Here is a 22,339-nt window from a genome sequence, read left to right on the forward strand (position 1 = left end):
TGGGTGAAGATACACACATGAGAACATTATATCTTTATTTATACTGAACATTCTTTTGTCTAGTAGGACAAATATTCCACTTTTAAGGATTCTCGTCCATTTTACAGAAAATCTCAAACCTTTATATGAAGTAGCACACCACCTGACAGGCGACCAAAGCTGGATATTTTATCTTCTTTTCGTTATAGCTACAGATTCTGGAAATACGATTGTTAAATCAATCTCCTTACACCACGACTCTAGCTATCCAACAATATCACATTTACGTGTGAATTTTATAAAGTCACGATTCTGTGACTCAGGTCATCGGACCCGATACATTCCAAAATGCTAAGTTTTTGTTATAATTATTCCGGGGTACATTTGTTTGAAGCACCCGTAAACTATCGCGGCTCTGGCCACACCCCTATCTCACAGTTTTCCTCCCAGGCTACAACGGGCCTGGGAGTGGGCGTTCGATCTAAGAGAACGTTTCTTTTGCCAGTCGCTCCTAGTGTCATCCTTTGCCATACATGTGTCTCTAATGTCGCACTGTCTATTGTTTAGGTCTCGATCTTGACTTTGGTCGCGTGTTGTCATTTTCGCTTTCACGTCTTACATCTTCGACGATATTACCCCCTTTGAAGTAAAATCTGTAAGTCGGGAATTCCGAACGCAATTTATTAAGTTCTTGCCTTTGGTTATATGTCAGGTCATTCGCTACGCCATATCCCATATCAATAAGGGTTTATCTTAATCCAACAGTGTGCAGTTTGTCCCCCCAATGAGACATCAATATACAATGAGTGGGCGTGATTTACTGTCGATTTTTACAGAGAGTCTGCGGGCGCGTTCAATGTCTCTGTATTGTAGCGGTGCTTTCTTGACCTTGTCCCTAGCTCTGTTTATAACGTCTTGTTGCTTTCTCCCCACACGTATTGCAGGACTCATTTCCACTCTTGGGTACATCATACCGGATGAGATTATTCCTTATACCTTGCTTCTCTTGGTTTTCAACTCTTGAGGCTAGATCATTGATGCTATCAAAAACAATATCAATTTCGTCCACTCTGTCATTCATTGCATCTATGTCAAGTCGTAGGTTAGCTTGTTCTTCTTTCCGATGATCAGTCTCGTTTTAATACCGTAACTCCTCTTTCATCGACTGTATTTCCTCATTCACTGAAGTAATGTCTTGATATTCGGTCTTCCGAATCCTTAATTTGTTGTATCAAGGAGACTATATATGTTGTAGATTATCCCTCGTTGTATGGTTGTTGCTTTGAGATCGGATAAGACATCGCCGATGGGTCCCGGATTGTGCTCGGTGTCTTCTGATAAGTGAAGTAATATAACAGGTTGTCTATTGAAGTCATGTGTGTGGTTCAGTTTTCGTGATGTAAACAAAGTCCCTTTTTCCAAAGTAATTTGTGCAGACCTCACCTTTCCTGCACATAAGCGGTTGGTGGTCCATCGTAGATACCGTGTATTCCATAGGCATAACCGATCCAGTGATTGATCTCAAGGACCACTATAAATGCAGTGCACAGCACAGTCCAACGGGACATGGCTGTGCCGACTGTCCTTTGTCAAAGTTTGTGAATGTGGAGAATATGGCAAAGCTTTGTCAACTTGTTTGTAGCCCTTCGGGTGAATAACAGTTCCGATTCGTGGTCTCCATAACTGCAGGGACATTCCCAGTTTCAGTGACATACCATGTATAACATGATAGGTCTTACGTTCTTTTCGGCTCAAAACATCATTGCAAGTCATACTTCTTTTATAATATATATTCCATATTGATTCATATATCAACTGACGTTATGCATACATCAAACACACATACTCGTCAAGAAATGTCGGCTGCTATAAAATATTGAAGTTATCTCCCTTTGAAGACTCTTCAGTGCGTATGCCAACATGGCTGACTGGGAAGAGGTGAAACGTCTGGCAGCTGATTTTCAGCGTGTACAGCTGAGTACGACTAAGCAAAAGTAATTATTTTTATCACATAGCCCTGTTGAAACGAATGGCTCATTTTCGGTATCCATTCTATTTGCTGTGTGTCTGTCTTTGTCAGTTTCTTGTTCAATATGTCGCGGCACCTTGTTCATCGAATGGTCGATGTGAGTGTCGCAACCAGCTGCAATGTAACGTTCATCCGATGGTCCATGCTTATTTCAAATGTTTCACTGATAATATTTCAGTATCTTCACATGCAAAAAAGGAATCATTTAGAGTCTGACTTTCGACACTTATGTTTTTTCTTTTTCTCATTTAAAAAGCAAACTGATCACACGTTACGTACTATTGTCTACTGACTCTAGGGTTGGTTACATTATTCCATAAATATTTTTCTGTTAGAATCGTGTGTACAATGTTCACTCTTTCACTAAAGGTGCTGATGCTGTTTCAGATTGTCAGAAAGGAACATTGTGGAGTTGGTTACAAAGCTGATTGAGCTGAAACTGATTGATGTGATCTACACAACAGATGGCAAAGAGTACCTCACCCACCAGGAGCTGGCAAAAGAGATCAGAGAAGAACTATATGTTCATGGAGGTACACATTAATTATCTACAGTCAAGTCTTATTAATCTGACATCGTTCATAGCACAGCAAATTGTCAGATTAACAAGGATGTCGGACTAAATAAATGAGTCTAAATTACATTTATTCAATTTGTTACCAATAAAATCTTCGGATAAAGCCGATTGTTGGATAAACAGAGGTTGGGCTAACGAGACTTGACTGTACATGTTATGATGGTAAGTGTAAATGAGTGAGTGTGTGAATTGGTTCTCAGTCTGCTTTTGACATAAGTATAAACAATGCATCTTTGGACAGAATTGGTCCTTTGGCTTCAGCAGTATGGTTACTAGGTAACCCACATGTCCCTACATAGATGTTTAGTTAATTTCAACACACTGAAGCTGATCACTGAATATAGATATACTCTCCTGAATCATTTTGAAACTTTAATATTTCATCATAAAACGGTGGAAGAATACAAATTAGGAACACAACCATGTTCACTTGGGTCATTGTTAAGACAGAGTAGCAGAACTCAACAAATTAAGTGTGTATTATGTTAAAGTTAATAAGAATAGACTGAAACTATTACTACAACTGGTGTCATTGTATCTGTGTGATGTTCCTGGCAACTTGTAGTATAAGAATTAAAAACGATATTAATACAAATGATTACGGTTACTATTCTTTACTGTTGCAATAGTTTGGTGACTGTTATTTTAATAGCATCCATCTTTGTATGATACTTTGCATTTTTCAAGATGGCCAAGAAAGCTTAACATGTCTATGAGACACAGCAAAGTGTTGAATGACATGGATGTTTACTGTTGGTATATTGACATGCCATCATTGTGTAAACAAGCTGCCTTGAACGATATCTCTAACCACACAAACTTCATATTTAACTTCAGTCATTAAATCTATAATCATGATTATTGTTACGTGTTAAGTGTACTATTTGTTTTGACATTCCGCCTAATGTGATATTTAGTGGCTGTTGTGTGTTTTATCCCAATCCTTTTGTTGTATTTTATGTAGGTCGTATCAACCTGGTTGAACTACAGCAGATTCTCAATGTTGACCTGAACCACATCCAGGCCAAGGTGAGCTCCATTGTGGGCCATGACAGGAAGATCAGCCTGGTCCTTGGACAGCTCATTGACGTGTAAGCCCAGACCACATTCACAGATATTGAATACTTAGGTCCTATATTTCTTTTAGTCAGGCTTACAAAGTGTACCATTATTCCTGGATTTTTCCCCAGCCTACTTCTCTACCAAACACATCATGTTTACCCTACAGATTAGTACATCATATGTTGACAACGGGTATTAATCTTCCTTTTGTCAAGCACATAGTAAACCATTCATGCTTTACTTGAATCATACACAGTTAAAAAACATAGGTGCCTATTTTATGGTTATCAATATGTTTGAAAAAAAAGAGAAGAAATGCTTCTCTTACATTGTAGACAACACTTGATGACAGTGTTATGACATATGTTTGTGGCTTTATTACACATCTTTGTTGATTTGTAATGTTGTGTTATCTAGCACCTATAAAGATCGTCTGGCAGAAGAGGTGAATGACAAACTTACAGAACAAGGTCAAGTGACCATTGCCGAACTAACGAAGACATATGACCTGCCAGCAGACTTTCTCACTGAGGTTTGTGCATAGAAACAACTTTGTCATATTTACACTGAGAGATGAAAAGGTGGCAACAGGTGAATCTGTATGTGACATTGGTTGGCAAACACAGAGAGTTGTTTGGAAAGAATGTTGTATGCACATGATACAAGCCTTCTGTTATGACCTGTGTTGCTCCATTAGGGCATGGAGTGGTTTTCATTCTATTGACAACATGTTACCGTGGTAATGACTTAATTTCCTGTTCTTTTCAAGATTCACTGACATAGTTGTAAACTATATCCATATTGGGTGGGCATGGCACTCCTCATTCTTTTTCATAGAGATTCTCCTTGGGGTACTTATAAGCATTAAAATGTTCTTTTAATTCTTGCGACAGTTGTAACCATATTTTGAATAAAAAATATGTACAAAACAAACAACAATGCTTTTGTCTTGTGAGACCACCCCTACCGGGCCCCCTGGACCCGTGACAGCCAAACATTTCAATCTTTTTGTCACTTATGACGAAGAATAATATGTTCGATCCTAAATTTGTATTTCTATTGCAGGTGGTTCATGAGAGACTTGGGTCTATAATCAAAGGTCAACTTGATAGCTATGACCGTGACGTCATATTCACCCATGCATTCGTCACGAGGATGAAGGCTAGAATCCGTGGCTCACTCAGTGCTGTCACAAAGTAGGTGTAGCTGCACTATAATTTGATAATCACACATAGTGAGCATCAGTGCATAAAATGTACAAACCACTGGGTCTTGTAAAGCTTTGCAGTTTCATTGCAGCTGTGAAACAGGATCATATTGTCTTATGTAGTTCAATACTTCAGTCTATTCAGGTTCAGCAACATAAATGGTGCCATATTTTCAGGAGACATGTTAAGGATGAAGGCTTTTGATCCAGCTTTCAGCTTAGAGAGTGCTGTTCACCTTGGAAATGGATTGTGATCAGTTGTAACTGAAAATGTTGTCCTTTCCCTTTTCTTTGAACAAGTGGCTGACAATGGGTTAAATTGTCATTTTCCGTATGTCTAAAGCCAACTCACTGCAGATTCTAACAGTTATATGGGTGAATGATGCATAAAGTTCCTGCTGTATGGAACCATATTAAACCCTCGACTATGTATTTATCATCAACCATGGGCAATGTATTTATCATCAACCTTCGACTATGTATTTATCATCGACCCTGGGCAATGTATTTATCATCAACCCTCGACTGTATATATCATCAACCCTTGATTATGTATTTATCATCAACCATGGGCAAAGTATTTATCATCAACCCTTGACTATGTATTTATCATCAACCATGGGCAAAGTATTTATCATCAACCCTTGACTATGTATTTATCATCAACCCTGGACAATGTATTTATCATCAACCCTTGATTATGTATTTATCATCAACCATGGGCAAAGTATTTATCATCAACCCTTGACTATGTATTTATCATCAACCCTCGACAATGTATTTATCATCAACCCTCTACTATGAATTTATCATCAACCCTTGATTATGTATTTATCATCAACCCTCGACTATGTATTTATCATCAACCCTGGACAATGTATTTATCATCAACCCTCGACTATGAATTTATCATCAACCCTTGATTATGTATTTATCATCAACCCTCTACTATGTATTTGTCATCAACCCTTGACTATGTATTTATTATCAACCCTCGACTATGTATTTATCATCAACCCTGAGCAACATATTGATCATCAACCCTCTACTATGTATTTATCAGACCCTTTGTTGCAGGCCGACACCTGTGCTATCTGTGATGTCCCAGCATGGCTGCAAGGAGAGGCTCTTTCATAGTAAGACTGTACCATGATTTAGTGATTGGTAACTTCATGATCAGTTGTCATGTTAAATGAGCTATAAATACCAGTCATATTTTGCAAAGGTATGTACAAGGTTATGGAAACATGAATCATATAACTATCAGTGGGCACATGTTTATGGAAATAGTTTTGTTTCTTGAGTTCACACTTACCATATTTTATTTTCTCTCTAGCCATTTTAGAGAAACTGATCAAGACCGGACGTTTGGCGGGTTCAGTATCTGGAGGTAAAAATGAGAAGGCAACATACATTCCTGACATCTACACACAGTCACAGAATGAGTGGGTCGATGCCTTCTACAAACAGAATGGATATCTAGGTACATGTGTGCAATTGCTTTATCTTGTGTCATGTATATGCATCTTGAACAACATTTCTGTTTCTTGTTGTTCACACGTGTATAGGAATCCATGAAAAGCTACACTATTGAACGCATCAAGAACAGCAGAGAAGTCGAACGAAAGTGATGTGAACTTGAGTATTTGTTGTTTAGATTAAGATGAGTAAGAGATGATGGTGGTATGACTACGATGTAAGTGTACCATTGTACTGAAGGCATTACTGTATGCCCCACAGTCTTGGATGTGTACTGGTAGTTTATGCATCCCAGGTTTGTTATACTGGTTACACTATATCAGGTTGTGGCAGGCTCTCTGGACATCTCGTTCTGTTGTTTCCGTGTGTATTTATGAGAGTTTCACTCTCCAGAGTATGACTCACTGTCAAGACTGGGAATATCAGATGTGAAGAGCTTCATCAAGAAGCGTTTCAAGGATGAGCCTATCACCTACTTGAAGACATGTTGTGCTGGGAAAGGAATTCAGGACCAGATTGAAGCTACAGCTGAAGAAGCCCTCTCTACAGGAGGATGGGTGGACATCATGGTAAGTGACAGAGTTATTTTGTATAAAATTTGAGGGATGATGTGGTAGTCTAGAGGTGAAAGTGTTGCCATGGCAGTTATTAAGTATAATTAACACAAGTGTGGATGTAGGCCAGAGCGGTGTGCATGTTTTAGTGACACCGCAAGTGTCTTCAGTACCCAAATAGTCCCAGATACTAACAGACTTGTGTGATGTAACTGACATAGTTGTATGTGTCAGTCAGTTCAGTGCCAGGGAGCAGTTTAACAGTGTACACTTGTAAGGATTTCATAATCTGACATTTTACAGGGGTTCAGGCTAGCTATTCTTAAAACATTTGTAGCACTACAAACATTTGTAACCAAATCATTACGGTACGATATAAAACTCATCCTTCTCATCTTGTTCAGGTATCTTTTTCAATATATTTTTAATATATGATGAGCTTTTTAGAATGAAACAGCTTTCATTTTGAGAGAAAACATCTCCTTGATTACATTAGCCTTCTAATAAGCATTTGAAATCATATGAATTATCTGATTAAGCTGATACACCTTCATGCTCTTGTTGATAATTCGTCAATTTTATCCTTATCCTCACTCATGCATATTTGCTTTCTCAATCCTCTCTTCTGGATGGTTAAGTGGAATCCCTTTAATTCCCTTGAAGTGAATGTGTAGTCACTCACCCTGATTTACCTCCCTTTTTCCCGCCTTTGCATGCTTGTCCTCATTCTCTCCTCTGTTGCCCAAGTGGACGGTTGGACGGTTTCTTCATGGTCCCTTGGCTTATCATAAAAATCACAGGTTTTGAAAGATGTAAGACCACATTGTAACCATGGTGTCTATACCTGTTTACTATGTGTTTGTTTTCAGACTGTAATGCCGTCTATATTCAGCGTCAAGGATGCAGGACAACTGTTGACCAATTATCTGAGAGGCCGTCAAGGTGTAATTGTGTGCTGTGAGAGCATTGTGGCTAGTGAGTCTCTCATATCAGAGTGTAGCAAGCCATTTTCAGAACTCATGACATCAAAAGCAAGGAAGGTGAGTTATATGTGCATGAAAAATTGAACTGAAATCTGACCTTTCTTTCAAATTCAGTACCTCACACCATCAGTCACATAGAGGTCTCCTCAGGAAAACTTTCTTGTCAACCTATCATTGCGAAAGCTTGTATAGTTTAATGTAACAAAACTTTCTGAATGGTACATCTGACATTTCGTCTATCAAACACAGACATTGAGACCCATTAAGGTCTTGGGTAGAATAGGCGTTCACCAACCCATGCTTGCCATAAAACACAACTATGCTTGTCATAAGAGGCGACTAACAGGATCGGGTGGTCATGCTTGCTGACTTGGTTGACATGTCATCACTTCCCAATTGTGCAGTTCGATGCTCATGCTGTGGATCACAGGATTGTCTGGTCCAGACTCGATTATTTACAGACCACTACCATATTGCTGGATTCTTTTTCATAGAGATCCTCCTTGGGGTACTTATAAGCATTTAAATTCTCGCGACAGTTGTAACTATATTTTTTCAATAAAATATATATAAAACAAAAAACATTGTTTTTGTCTTGTGAGACCACCCCTACAGGGCCCCTGGCCCCGTGACAGCCAAGAGCAGGTAACTCTTCAGACTATAGCCTCCAGCAAAACACTTCCTTTTCTGTCGCCCACCTGTGAAGACGTGCTACAGCGTTCACAATTCTTGCTTCCAAGATTGACTTGACAAGTGCTAAGATGAGTAACACAGAGACTCATACTGTATGTATGGTTTCTTTATTAGATGCATGGGCGCCTCAGGAATCATTTTCTTTTACAGTTTACTTATCAAAATGTTGTAACTTTTGCCGTCCCTGTTGGTAGCCACGTGGTTAGCATAATGGTGGAAGGCAACCCTTTTTTCCCGCCAAAACTTTTCAGTTTTATGGCGGTCTTTTTCAAAGTAAGCTTGTGTAGCTATACTTTTTATGTACTTTATTCATATTATCTCCATATTTACTACTATTTTTTGTAAAATATGTCGTAAATTATGGTGTAGTGGCACTTAGCTTTTACCTTAACTACGTAGGTAGTTTTAGTTATCTAGCTTTGCGCCCATGCGTGTCTTGTTTCATTTGTTGTTTATTACGCAACAGTAGGAGGCTATTTGTTGCCTTGCAGTTTAAATCCTGCTCAACATGCAAATCCTCCATTCCGGCCAAAGACCTGCATGATGTTTGTCTAAGGTGCCTAGTGGAATGTCATCACGACGATCAGTCTTGTGATGTGTGCGCGGGTTTTTACCCCTCAGACCAGAAAGTCTAGACACGCGGACTTCTTGTTCTATTCCAACCTACTTAAGGCAGGGGGGGATATCTGGGCTCAGGACCCTCCATCCAAGCGCTCCCACAAAAAGAAAGGCGCAGCTTCCTCTTCGGAGGGGTCGGCTAAGAAGGCCAGGGTGTCTAGGGACCCTTCCCCTTCTCCTGCCGCTGTATCCTCAGCACCTACCCCTACTTCGCACGCACCATTAATCTCTGTTGATTCAATTAATGCCTTGTTTCAGCAACAGATGTCTTCGGTCCAATCAATGATAGATTTGGTGCTGTCAGGTTTCCGAAAGGAACTGGACGCCCGATCTTCATTGAGCGGCCATGGTGGTTCAGTTGAGGGAGGCCGCGGCCGGGGTTTAGGCTCGGAGAACGCTCCTCCCTCTGGGCAGCCGTCCTGTGCTTCGGGCGTTCAGGCGGATGTGCCTAGGGCAGTCGGCCCCAGCTTGTCCCGTGGGGCAAGTGGTGTCGCCCGGTGTCGGCGGCTTGACCTCGGTCAGCGCGCCTAGTGCCACGGTGGGCAGGCAGCCTAGTGCTGCTCAGCCGCTGGGGGCATCGACATCCTATCCATTTCCTGTGCTCTCGGACCACCCTCCGGTGGGGGGCTTGCCCAGACGACCTAGTTCGGGCTCTGGCAGGGGCGAACCTAGCGGCTCGGCCCTTCTCAGTCTCTCTGCTCCTTCGAGTTCCGTCTCAGTAGCGCCCTCGACAGGCTCGCTTCACGGCAAAGGTTCCTTGTCTGAGGAGCGTGAGGAGATGGATATCGAGGTGGAGGGGATTGGGGAGGAGTGCGAGTCGGAGGTCACGTACTCGTTCGGTTCGTCCCTCAAACAGGGTAGAGAGAAAATTGCCGAGGTCTTACCTCAGGTTTCTGTTCCTGTGTTGGAGTCCGACCCCTTGGAGTTTCGGCTCCCCAGGGAGGCGTTTGCGCCTACTAAGGTCGCCGAGGCGAGGTTGCGCCTGCTCCCATCGCTGGTCGGGGAGGTAGTGAATCCGCTCCTTTCGGGTACCCGGTCGCGCTTTAATCTCCCGGAGATTAGCCGCCGGTATCAGCTGGATGAGGATTCGCTATTCGAACCGCCGGTGGTGGACGAGTGTGTGTACGCCTCGGTCACCCTGGGGGGGTCCTCCTCCTCTTCCTTGGCCTCGGAGAGGGAGGGCCGGCGGCTGCCGCCCTTCTCCACGGCCGCTCCAGCGCTGAGGTCCGCCTATCGTTCCTTTGAGGAGCAATATAGGTGTGAGACCCAACAGCTGAGAGTAGTGGTCCATTCGGCTTACCTTTGGCTTTGCAGGGGCAGCTGTTGGATCATGGGAGCACTGCTGATGACTCTCCGGTGGCAGTGTTGGGCCGGCAGCTTATGGACGTGCACTCTCATCTGGCGAGGGACAGCATTAGGTGCTGTGCTAGCCAGATGATGGGGGGCCGTCATGGGGTTGCGTCGGCTATGGCTATCTGTAGCCAGGTACTCTCCCGCTACCCAGCAGGCACTACTGGCTCTGCCCTACAGGTTGGGATCTTCCCTCTTCCCTGGGGCACTACAGGTTGTGCGGGAGGTCGCGGAGGCTGTTAGCACTTTCAAGGACTCTAAGCCCTTGTTAGAGCAACCCTCCTCGTCTCGCCAACGGCCTCCCACTCTTGCTTCAGTTTACCCTTCGGCTCCGGCGAAGGAAGGTGCTAAGTGGACTGCTCTGCTGCAGCACAAACAAAGCAAGAGGGCAAAAGGCAAAGGCAAGGGGCCTGCGTTGCAGCAGTCGCAGCAACAGCAGCCTTTTCGGGGCAAAGGTTAAACATTTGCCCAGAGCCTTTGGTGTCCCCCACACAAGCAGGCAGAGAACTGCCGAATGTGGGGGTACATTGCCTTGCGCCAGAAGTCCCTGTAGGCGGCAGGCTGTCACTATTCCTTTCCGAATGGCAGGCAGCCACTTCAAATCCCTGGGTCCTGTCCACAGTCAGGGATGGCCATATGCCACAGTGGAAGCGAGACCCTCCACGCTTCTCAGGGATTCGGCACACGCCGGTGCCATTCTCCCGGGAAAAAGCAGAGGTCCTCCGTGCCGAGGTCCAGTCGTTACTGGACCAGGCTGCCATCGAGGTGGTTCCGGAAGGTCAACAAGAAGACAGGTTTTATTCCACGTACTTCCTTGTGACCAAGAAGGACGGAGGGTTCAGACCTATCTTGAATCTCAAGGGGCTGAACAAGTTCATAGAGGTTCCGTCCTTCAGGATGGAGACACTGCGGTCAGTGATCTCTTCCGTAGAGACAGGGGATTGGCTCACGTCAATCGATCTCAAGGACGCTTACCTCCATGTTCCGATACACTCAGAGTTCAAGAAATACCGTCGGTTTTCGTTCGACGGGAAGTGTTATCAGTTTCGGGTTCTACCCTTCGGCATCTCCACAGCGCTGAGGGTGTTCACCAAACTTATGTTGATTCCGGCTCAGCTAGCCAGGTCACAGGGCAGGTGTTGTCATCCGTACCTGGACGATTGGCTTTTGAGGGCCCTCGGGCTCCTGTTATCACACGATGCCACACACCATGTGATGGACATCCTGTTGAAGCTCGGCTGCATCATCAATCTCAAGAAATCAGACCTGACCCCCACGCAGGATCTGGTGTTCTTGAGGGCACGGTTCAATACGGCTCAGGGGATTCCCTCTCGATTCAGACGGACGCCTCCCTCACAGGCTGGGGGGGCATCCTGGGCGAACTATCGGTCTCGGGCCGTTGGCCTGAGGACGAAGTTACCCTACACATCAATGTGTTGGAATTGAGAGCAGTCCGCCGGGTGTTCGAGAGCTTTGTGGAGTCAGTGCGGGGTCAAGTGGTTCGCCTCGAGATGGACAACCAGACCGCTATGACGTATATTCTGAAGCAAGGCGGCACAGTGTCTCCGTCCCTCCTTCAGGAGGCGTGGCAGTTTCTGCTGTGGTGCGACCAGTTCGACATTCGGGTACTCCCCGTTTTTCTCCCGGGCATAGACAACGTCCGCGCAGATGCGCTATCGAGACGTATACTAGCCCCACACAAGTGGATGCTGCATCGGGGGATATTCGGAATTATTTCCCAGTTGTTCGGGTCGTTCCAGGTAGATCTGTTTGCCTCTGGGGCGACGGATCAGATTCCTGTGTCTTGCTCAAGGATACCAGATCCGAGAGCGATAAGCCAACAACGCCTTTCTGCTCGATTGGACAGACAGAGTGCTTTTGGTTCCCACCAGTTCCTCTGATCTCAAGAGTCCTCTTGCAGCTGACCGCACAACCGGCTTGGCTGCTTGTGCTTCTGGCACCGCTTTGGTCGGCTCAAAGCGAGTTTCCGGTAATTCTCAGGTTTCTGGCTCAGCCTCCTGTTCTATTACCCTTTTGACCGGACTTACTATCCCAGAACGGAGCGCCACACCCCAATCCCAGGATTCAGTGCGTGACTTGGCCGCTGTCGCCTCCATGCGAGAGGAATTCCTGCACCAGTTGCAGACACAATTCTGGCTTCACGGAGGGATTCGACGAACGTTCAATATGAGGATAGATGGGCCTGTTATGCGTGCTGGTGTGTCGACGGGGGATTCTCGATCCCTTTTCTGTAGATCTAGTATCTGTGTTGGAGTTTTTACAGTCTAAACTGGAAGCCGGTCTGACCGCTTCTACAGTTAGAGGTTACTCCACGGCCATCTCTGCCTTCCACATTCCTGTCGATGGTGCATTATTGGGGCAGCACCCTCTAGTCAGCGCTTCCTTGCAGGCGTGGACAGAATCCATCCGTCTGTCCGGCGGATTAGTCCCCCGTGGGACTTGCCAGTTGTTCTTGATTGGCTGTCCGGTCCTCTTTTTCACAATCAGTCGGCTCTGTCCCTCCAACTGTCGACATGGAAGACTGCTTTCTTGTGGCGGTAACTTCTGGCAGGCGAGTGGGCGACATACATGCTATGTCCGCCAACCCTGAATTAACGGTGTTTCACAAAGACAGAGTGAGCATTCGATTGCCAGATACTTACCGTCCTAAGAGAGATAGCACCTTTCATGTAACGGCGCCTATTGAGCTCCCTGCTTTCACGCAGCCTTCGCCGGCCGGTACCTCTCTTCGACGTGCTCACGTCTTAGATGTCCGTAAGACCCTTAAGGCTTATATCAAACGAACAAAAGACATTAGGAAGAATGATCAATTGTCCTGCAGTTATGGTGGCGACAAGGCTGGCCTTCAGGCGAACAAGCATACCATATCTAGGTGGCTTGTCTCTGCCATTTGTATGGGATACACCTCGAAAGGTCGTACGCCCCCTGAGGGTTTGAAAGCTCATTAGGTTAGGGCTGTGGCGACGTCTAAGGCATAGGCGTCTGCCTTGCCCATTGAGGAAATCTGCTATGCGGCTATTTGGAGCCGACCGAGCACGTTCATCCGTCATTATCAGTTAGACAGACTGTCAAGCGAGCGTGCTCGGTTTGGCCCGTCAGTTCTCACCAGTGGGCAGGGCATGAGTGCCATAGCCGATTGAGCTACCCTTGCATTTGACGAACGATCATTTGACGTACGATCATTTGACATTGTAGCTGCAACAAGTAGACTGGTGGTGGTGTCTTACTGTATACTTTCCATCTTTTATCCCGGTGGTGGGCTCTATTATGGTGGTGGTATTTTTTGCTTTACCGGTCTGGACTGCCTCAGTCCTTCCCTAGCACCTTGGCCGGTGCATGAGAATGGACCCTGATATATCGGTCGCCTGTCCCGACTCCCGTTTTTTGAAAAAAAAGAGGGGGGCGGGGCAATTTTTTATAGGCACCCTACGACTTTCTCGTAGAATGGTAGGGTTAGACCGTGTAATAGCCTGGCCCTGGTCCGCACCCCCGCTGCAAGGCACAGAAGGTCACGTGACCAGGTAAGTTTGATTCCTTGTTACTTCAGTATCGTAATAAAGGTTATCATCTTATGTCAGGTTTATGAGCAGACAGAATGCCTCTCCCTAAGATCAGTCTTTTGGAGTCTGTCTTATGCTTATAAGTACCCCAAGGAGGATCTCTATGAAAAAGAATCGAACAAACCTGTAGAGGTTGCAGATTCTTTGAATAGAGTCCTCCTTGGGGTAAGGCCACCCACCTCCCCACATTCTGTCTGTATTGCTTACAGAACGGAAGTGTTTTGCTGGAGGCTATAGTCTGAAGAGTTACCTGCTCTTGGCTGTCATGGGGCCAGGGGCCCTGTAGGGGTGGTCTCACAAGACAAAAACAATGTTTTTTGTTTTGTATATATTTTATTGAACAAATATAGTTACAACTGACGCGAGAATTTAAAGAACATTTTAATGCTTATAAGTACCCCAAGGAGGACTCTATTCAAAGAATCTGCAACCTCTACAGGTTTGTTCGATTATTGCTAAATTTGGCTTAAGACTAAACTCACTCACTTACTCACTCACTAACTCACTCACTCACTCACTCACTCACTCATTAAGACTAAACTCACTCACTCTGAAAGAAGTGTAAAAAATACCACATTCCTCATTGATACAACACAGTGTGTCATGTCAGCTGCATCTTTCAGTCATCAACATAAATCTTCTTCTCACCAACAAAAGGTATGAAAGCCTGCCAGTCAATCTGATTGGCTAAATCAAATCCATCCATCCATTTCTGTTGGTTCAGTCAGTGTGCTGTGTTCAAGTTCAAGTTTTGACACCCCTGCCATATAGGTGGAATATTGCTGAGTGCGGCGTAAAACTAAACTCATTCACTCAAGTTTTGACAAGACTACAAATGAAATTGATTTGAAAATAGTGTATTCACAATGAAAACCGGCACATTCTTTTTAAAAAGATTATGCTTCAGTGTATAAGGGAGAATTATTATGAAAATAGTTCTTCTTTACTGTTTGTGTCCAGGAAGCCAAGTCTAACCCAGCATTCCTGAACACCGATGGAGACAAGAAGGGAGGTAAACTTGCAGGCCTGGACGATGGAAGCACAGCTCGGGAAGACAAGAAAGACCAGCGGAGAAAAAAAGCTGCCAGTAAATACTGATTTACTCTTTAGCAGTTTCTCTCTCGCAGAGCGTCTGTTTGCTTCATGTTGTTAAAAAATGAACTTATTATTCAGTATTTGTGATATACTCCTCTCCTCTCCAAAAGTCACTCAAACATGTTTTAATTCGAGTTTATATTTTGAAACTCCCTTGATATGGATGATAGTTCACCTGTTGAAATTGTCCAAAGTAACAAATGAAATGTCTGGAGTACTTCAATCCTATCATCTTGGCTTCTATAGATGATTTTGACACTGAACTGCATCACAATGGGTTCATTCCCATCATGACTACTCTGAGTTAGACTACCCGTCAAATACACTACCTGTTCCGGTTTTTAATGGCTAAAACTCTCCGCACCATACGGTAGACTGATCCATCAAACACTTAGAAACAATTATGGCTGTACCAGGTTAATACAACATTTTGGATGGTGGGGTTGCTTAGTGGTTAAAGCGTCTGCTCGTCACACCAAAGAACTGGGTTTGATTCCCCATGTGGGTACAATGTATAAAGCCCATTTTCTAGTGTCCCCCATTGTGATATTGCTGGAATATTGCTAAAGGTGGCGTAAAACTGAACTCACTCACTCACTCATACAATATTTATTCATCTAATTTACATAGGTCATAGTTCAAGTGTACACATACACTGAGTTACATGTTATATCATATACACTGCATAGTAAGTGAATTAAGAAGTTATTTGTGCACGGACACAGACTTTGTAAACACTGTGATGGGTCCACAGTGGGCAGCTCAATTATATTCTGGTTAGTACTGTGACAAAATAACAGATAAACAATTGAATAATAAATATGTTTGATATGATGTTGGTTATGCTCAGCAATGAAATGAGCTGGCACAGATAAACAAATTATCTAAAACTTGTTTTACATAGACTATAAAGTAGATTCCAATGACAAGTATACACAACATGTTTGGGCCCATAACATTTTAGCATTACTATTGTCATTTATTTCAGGGTGCCCGTCACATCGACACAAGTGAGACGATTTGGGCCATATATAACATGACTGCTTTTAATTCAAAATTAGGCTAAAATACAAAAATAACAGGCCATATTTATTCATATTGACTTATATTTTACACGTGCTATGTTGAAAACATGTTTATGTGTTAAATACTAGTCAAACTGGATTGAACAGAAGTCTAAATGACATCACGTTTCTTTATGACACAGGAACTCCAGTATTTACCATCAATGCACTAGTTATTACTGTTTGCAAACTAAACAAGTTGAAAGGATGGGATTGCATGAAGTAGAATGTTATCGTGAAGTTGTTTGTTATCAAACAAGTGAACACTCATTGATAAACATTTAAGACTCCCAGAGTTTAATACTTCTGTTGACCTGTGTTGTCGTACAGGATATCGAAAGACACTTTGTTGTGATTCTTATGTGATTGTTATGTTTTCAGTACATAATTTTCCAAGCAAACAGATCCCAATAACAGTTGTGCAAACCCATTTCACTGTATCTCTGTTTTGTTTTGCAGCCAGCACAAAAAGCGGAGGGGGTACGCAGGGCCGTGAGTCAAAGATGAAAGCAACAAAGAAAAAGTATCGAACTGGTCGTGGCGATCAGGAAGACGATTCTGATGATGACACTGTTCAGTCTTCGAACACACGTACAAAACCAGGCGAGGTTACATTTATGAGCATCGGTGAGATATCAGATGTCATACGTAAACAGGAGAAGCTACAGGATTGTCCAGAAGACCTGATCAGTGAAATAGCCAGCAAGTTGTACAGGTGGGCGTGTGTTGCTAGCTTCATTACAGCAACCATTTTGTGCCTCACTAACTATATTATGACTAATCCAGAAATGTAGACTGTTAATTCACTTGAAGCTTATTACAGTTACTAAGCAATGTGTTTGACTACTGGACTAGTCAGGGCCTTTTTTTTAAGCTCTCTTAGTGTAAGACAGTCATAAGTTAATGTTAATCTTAGCGTTAAAGAGATTTGAAAATGTAGGCCCTAGGTCTGTGCTGGTCTGGAAATACCATGGAACAGTTTGATAAGGATATCCCACTCACACAGAGGAAAATATAAGTACCAAGTCTTTTTGTCTGATGTGGCCAGTGCTTAGATGTTAGAGCTAGTTACCTTCACTTGTATCGGGGCAGAATTGTTTTACTTTAGTTGTAGTTATTCTACATAGGTTAATAGTTAAGAGTAAGCTGTGGATGAGATGGATATGGCCATTAATGTTTACCATTGATTTCTGGTAACTACAAAATTTGTGGTCTAAGGAATTCTCTCTGCAGAGTTGGCTCTCTTAGCTCTCTTAGAAGTGGTCATGCAAACACGGCAGGTCACCTTGACCTAGCTGTCAAACATGTGACTAATGTGTAGATGTGTATACTTGAACATGAAGGACTAAGTGGTCATACAATCACGGCAGGTCACCTTGACCTAGCTGTCACACATATGACAAATGTACAGCTGTGTATACTTGAACGTGAAGGACTAAGTGGTCATACAATCACGGCAGGTCATCCTGACCTAGCTGTCACACATATGACAAATGTACAGCTGTGTATACTATGCCCACATTGTAACTGACATTTGTTCCGTATCCAGACCCCTGACTCGACAGTTCCAGGAAGTGGCAAAGTCTATATTCATGGAAACATCTGGCACTGCGACAGGCTCCGACAGGAAGAAGACCCATGGGGAGTTGCAGGAGAAAGTGTCAGGGCTGTGGACCAATGCGAAGCTGTTTGAGAAGGGGCTGAAACATTTCGGTGGTAAGATTTGGGAGGTGGAAATTTGCTTGTTCAAAGTGAATAGGGCAGGACCAACTTGCATTCAGGGTTTGGGAGGTTGAGATATTTTGGTTCTGATTAATGTGGTACTTATTAAGCACATTTTCCTCATAAGCCCTAGTCTGTGTTGTACGCAGTTGTACAAGTTTCTTTGACAGGCTTTAAATAAAATCAGTCATAACATTACCAGTCCTTAACTAATAAGTGAGTGAGTTAAGTTTTATGCTGCACTCAGCAATATTCCAACTGTATTGTGACGGTCTGTAAATAATAGAGTCTGGACCAGGCAATCCAGTGATCAACAGCATGGCCATCAATATGCCCAATGGGGAACCAATGACATGTGTCAACCAAGTCAGCGAGCCTGACCATGACAAACATAGTTACCTCTCGCAGCAGGCATGGGTTGCTGAAGACCTATTTTACCCCCGGATCTTCACAGGTCCCTTAGCTAATGATTGTATTGATTTCCTGGCAGTATTTGTGTTGAGAGCAGACAGGATTTATGAAAGGTATATGATGATAATGATTCCTGTTCTTTGTTTAGGTGATACCAACATGCAGCTAGTCAAGTATCTGCTGAACACAGTATGCACCGACATCACCAATATCGTGTTGAATGCTGTGGCTACTGACAGCCTCATGTCAGTGATGGATGATGAAGGTCTTACAGCAGAGGTAGGTAGACATAGCGCTTGGAACTTTGGTAGATTATTGGTCAGATGTCTTTTATTATCTTGTTATATCTTTGCCATATTATTCTTATGTCGAGATAAGAATTATGATTGTAGAGTAGACTGTCAATTGATTTGAAAAAAGCTTCATTAAAGTGGAGGAATGTAATTTACTATGTTTATGCTTAGTCAGCTATGTTTATAAAAAACTACCATATTTAATGCCGTGTATGACAAATTTTGGTAATGACAAACTAAGCTTTAGGCATTCTTTGCTTGGTCCCCTTGGGTTTGTTGCAGCTGTAGTGTACTGTATGTACATCAGTTGCGTTGCTTACTATCCATAGTCCATGTTGCTATATCTCCATTCTACAACTGAATTCCCTGGAAACAGTCACTACTACAGCTTCATTTTGGTAGGAAAACGCTTCCATTTCCTGAGTTTGCCTATATGGTGTGTTTGTGTTCATCCCAGGCCAGACTGAAAGTAATCAGCAGTCTCCCTGCAGCAGAACAGACCATGATGACCAAGTTACATATGTCCGTTATGGGGAAGGTAGGGAACAGTCTTGTCATCTGGTATGATAATTCTCTGATAATGTTTGTCCATTAAAGGACATGTCAGCTAAACTTGCTAATAAGCTATTCAGCCTGGAGGCTTTGACATTCTTGGTACATGTGAAGGAAGTTTACCTTGTTTCTGTGTCGTTAAAAGCAAACATAAATACCATGGCAGCCACATTAAAGTTGTAGTTTCGGAAGTCCTGCTGGAGGTATTTTGTATTAATAGTAATATGTTTTCTGGTAAATCTTTCGTTTTGAGATCAACCTTTCACCGTCACATAATGATGTCTAGTGTTTGTCTAATTTTGACATTAACATATGGCTTTATTTACATGATGGAGCTAACAGCTGTGTATTTGATCCCAGAAAAGATGTGTGTATGAAGTGCTCATAGAATGATGATGTGATTTTTAGAAAAGGAGCCATGTTGAAAATCTTTGATTGGATCCTAACATGATATTATATATGTGTATGAGGAAAGGAGACAAAAGGCACAGAAATATATGGATTGCTTTACATGTGTATGTTACAGAACTTAGATGACTTCTTCAACTACCTGGATGTTGTTTGTGGGTCAGCACACCTGGGACTGATGCTGAAGAAGCCAGACAAGAGGAAGGAGAGGTAGGGAGAGAGTGTAGAGTGAAGGAGACAAGTCCTTGTCCTTAGGCAGTGAAGGAGACAAGACCTTGTCCATAGGCAGGCAGAGGGGTAGGGAGAGAGTGTGGAGTGAGGCGGGTTCTGTTTTTTCTGAAGGCAGGCAGAGGGGTAGGGAGACAGAAGAGTAGGAAGTGGATCTGGAATGAACAAGGTTGGTGCTTGCTGTCTGAAGGCAGGCAGAGGGTTCGAGAAAGGTGTGGCATGAAGGAGGCAGGTGCTTTCGGTTTGAGGGCAGGCAGAACACAAGGGAGATGTTGTTGAGTGAAGGACACAGGTGCTTTGTGGCTGTGGGCAAGCAGAAGGTTAGGGAAAGGTGTGGCATGAGGCAGGTGATTACTGTTTGTGAGCAGGCAGAACATAAGGGAGATGATGTGGAGTGAAGAAGGCAGGTGCTTGCTGTCTGTGGACTGGCAGAAGTGTGCAGCAAGGCTGGTACGGGAACATAGAGGATGTTGAAACAGACTATAAACTATACCTTTATATCCAGCGTTTTTCCTTCTGGGCACAAACGTCCATCATGTTTGAACAGTATATTGCTGTATAGTATTGTCAGTTCATATTTGTGGTGCTTGTTTAGTATGATCTTAACCTGGTGCTATGTTCTAAGTCTCTGTTTTATATCTATGTGTTTTGATGTTTGTATGCACACATAACAGTAAGCTCATTTGCTGTGCTGTCTTATGGCTTTTTTGTTGTGTTTTTTATAACTGATTTTTAGTATCTTCCAACACAGTGTAAACGTGAATGATAATATTTATTTCAGGCAAATTGTGTTCAACCATCGTCAGTCTCTTGTGGAGAGCCTGAAGGATGAGAGTGATCCAGCCATGGCTCTCCATCTTGCTGCAGTCATACTGTTCCAGACCTACACACAGATGATGGTGCATGCCCCAGGACGAGTTGTGCCACAGATCATTGAGTATCTTGAAACCTACATGGTCAAGGACCAGCACAAAATGCTAGTCACTCTACAAGGTAAGACAGAGCTGTCCTTGTGGCAGATCCAGGAATTGCTGGTTGTGGGTTAGAGGCCAGATGTGCCCAGAAAATGCTGCTTTCTTTGTCATGGAAATAAGTAAACAAATTCCTATTACTTGATCACGAGTAAACAATGCCTGTTAGAAAGTGGTAAGAAGCAACATATGCTATTTTTGGGATTACACTTTTTTTTCTCAGTAAAGTAGAGATTCTAGTACCAAACATGTATGACAATTTGTTCTTTCCTGAAAATGTGAAATCCTTAAAATACATGTGTTATGTTCCTTGATTGTGAGATCAAAATCATGGTTCTCTGGTAAAGATATATTTTGTGATGAGTTCAAGTGGCACAAGAGGTAATAAAACTTTGCCCTTCCCCAGAACTTGTGGTGAAGCAGGCCAAGCTCCAGGCTGATGGTGCTGCTGCAGACGCTGAAGCTGTTACTGCAGTCATGGAGGACATCAAGCCTCTCTTGCCTCAGGTGAAAGAAATAGCCCTTACAGCCAAAAGAAACTCACCGAAAGAAGAGGAAGACAAATAATTCTGGTGTTGAGTGAATCTGGACTTGACAGATTGTGGAGCCATATCTCATTTAGATTCTGTTACCCTGAATTGATGAGAGGTTACACTTGTATGTCCAGTCATCTGAATGTTTCAGGAATGAAGGCTGATATACCGGGATATTAACTGTGACCCTGTTAACCTCTACCCATCACAACAAGGAATATAATTTGGATGAACATTTCCTATTTATCTAGGAATAGAATCTAACCTAACCATGGAACCTAAATTCTAAGATTGGATTTTTTAATTCTTTGAGCAAATACACTAAAAACATACATCAATGATCAATGCCAGTTTAGAAAGTGGTCAGATGTCACATACACGTTTCAGTAAAGAACACATTCCAGTATTTTCTGAGCAGGTTGTGACTTAAATGAGAGTTGGTTAGATTGCCAACCAGAATCTGTTCTTGCTCAGGAAGTATAATTTCTAATATATGTCATATCAATAATCAACTACTGTAATGTTTGCTATTGCCAATAACACTCTCCCAAATTGTCTCAAATAAATTGTTTGACTTTTCATGGTATTTAAGAGGGTGTTGTTGTTAGGAACCAGGTGTTTTCATGAATGAAGAACCACGAAGGATTGTTGGTAAGGGAGTAGTTCAACTCTGGTCAGGCAAAACATTCAGTTAAGTGTTCTATTGGACATCAACATTGTGAACTGCTCCCCAAAAGCTGCATTTCTCAGACTCTGTTACCATGGTAAACATGTCTGCCATAATGAACTGCATGTTGAAGGTCCACTCCAGATCTTACCTGTTATGTTTCAAATTTGGTGGTTGGGTGCCGATGGTTTTGTTATATTTTTGTACAGAAGATCCTGCATATTAATATCATTAAATGTGTAAAATAAATATTGCTAAATAATAAAGATTAAACAATCCTAAA

The 22,339-nt window shown here is 42.9% G+C and overlaps 1 protein-coding gene across 1 annotated transcript; it reads left to right on the top strand.

Moving 5' to 3' along the window:
- Positions 1 to 1,879: 1,879 nt before the first annotated feature.
- Positions 1,880 to 22,339, top strand: LOC137286142 (E3 UFM1-protein ligase 1-like). Its single transcript, XM_067817817.1, has 17 exons — positions 1,880 to 1,973; positions 2,396 to 2,541; positions 3,550 to 3,676; positions 4,065 to 4,179; positions 4,713 to 4,843; positions 5,932 to 5,990; positions 6,191 to 6,337; positions 6,727 to 6,902; positions 7,757 to 7,927; positions 15,073 to 15,199; positions 16,731 to 16,986; positions 17,821 to 17,987; positions 18,553 to 18,683; positions 19,155 to 19,235; positions 19,776 to 19,867; positions 20,667 to 20,878; positions 21,263 to 22,339. Exons 1-17 carry the CDS (start codon positions 1,900 to 1,902, stop codon positions 21,421 to 21,423), a joined length of 2,373 nt encoding a protein of 790 aa, XP_067673918.1. The 5' UTR covers positions 1,880 to 1,899; the 3' UTR covers positions 21,424 to 22,339.

The sequence above is a fragment of the Haliotis asinina genome, chromosome 6 (assembly GCF_037392515.1).
Source record: "Haliotis asinina isolate JCU_RB_2024 chromosome 6, JCU_Hal_asi_v2, whole genome shotgun sequence".
Lineage (NCBI taxonomy): Eukaryota > Metazoa > Mollusca > Gastropoda > Lepetellida > Haliotidae > Haliotis > Haliotis asinina.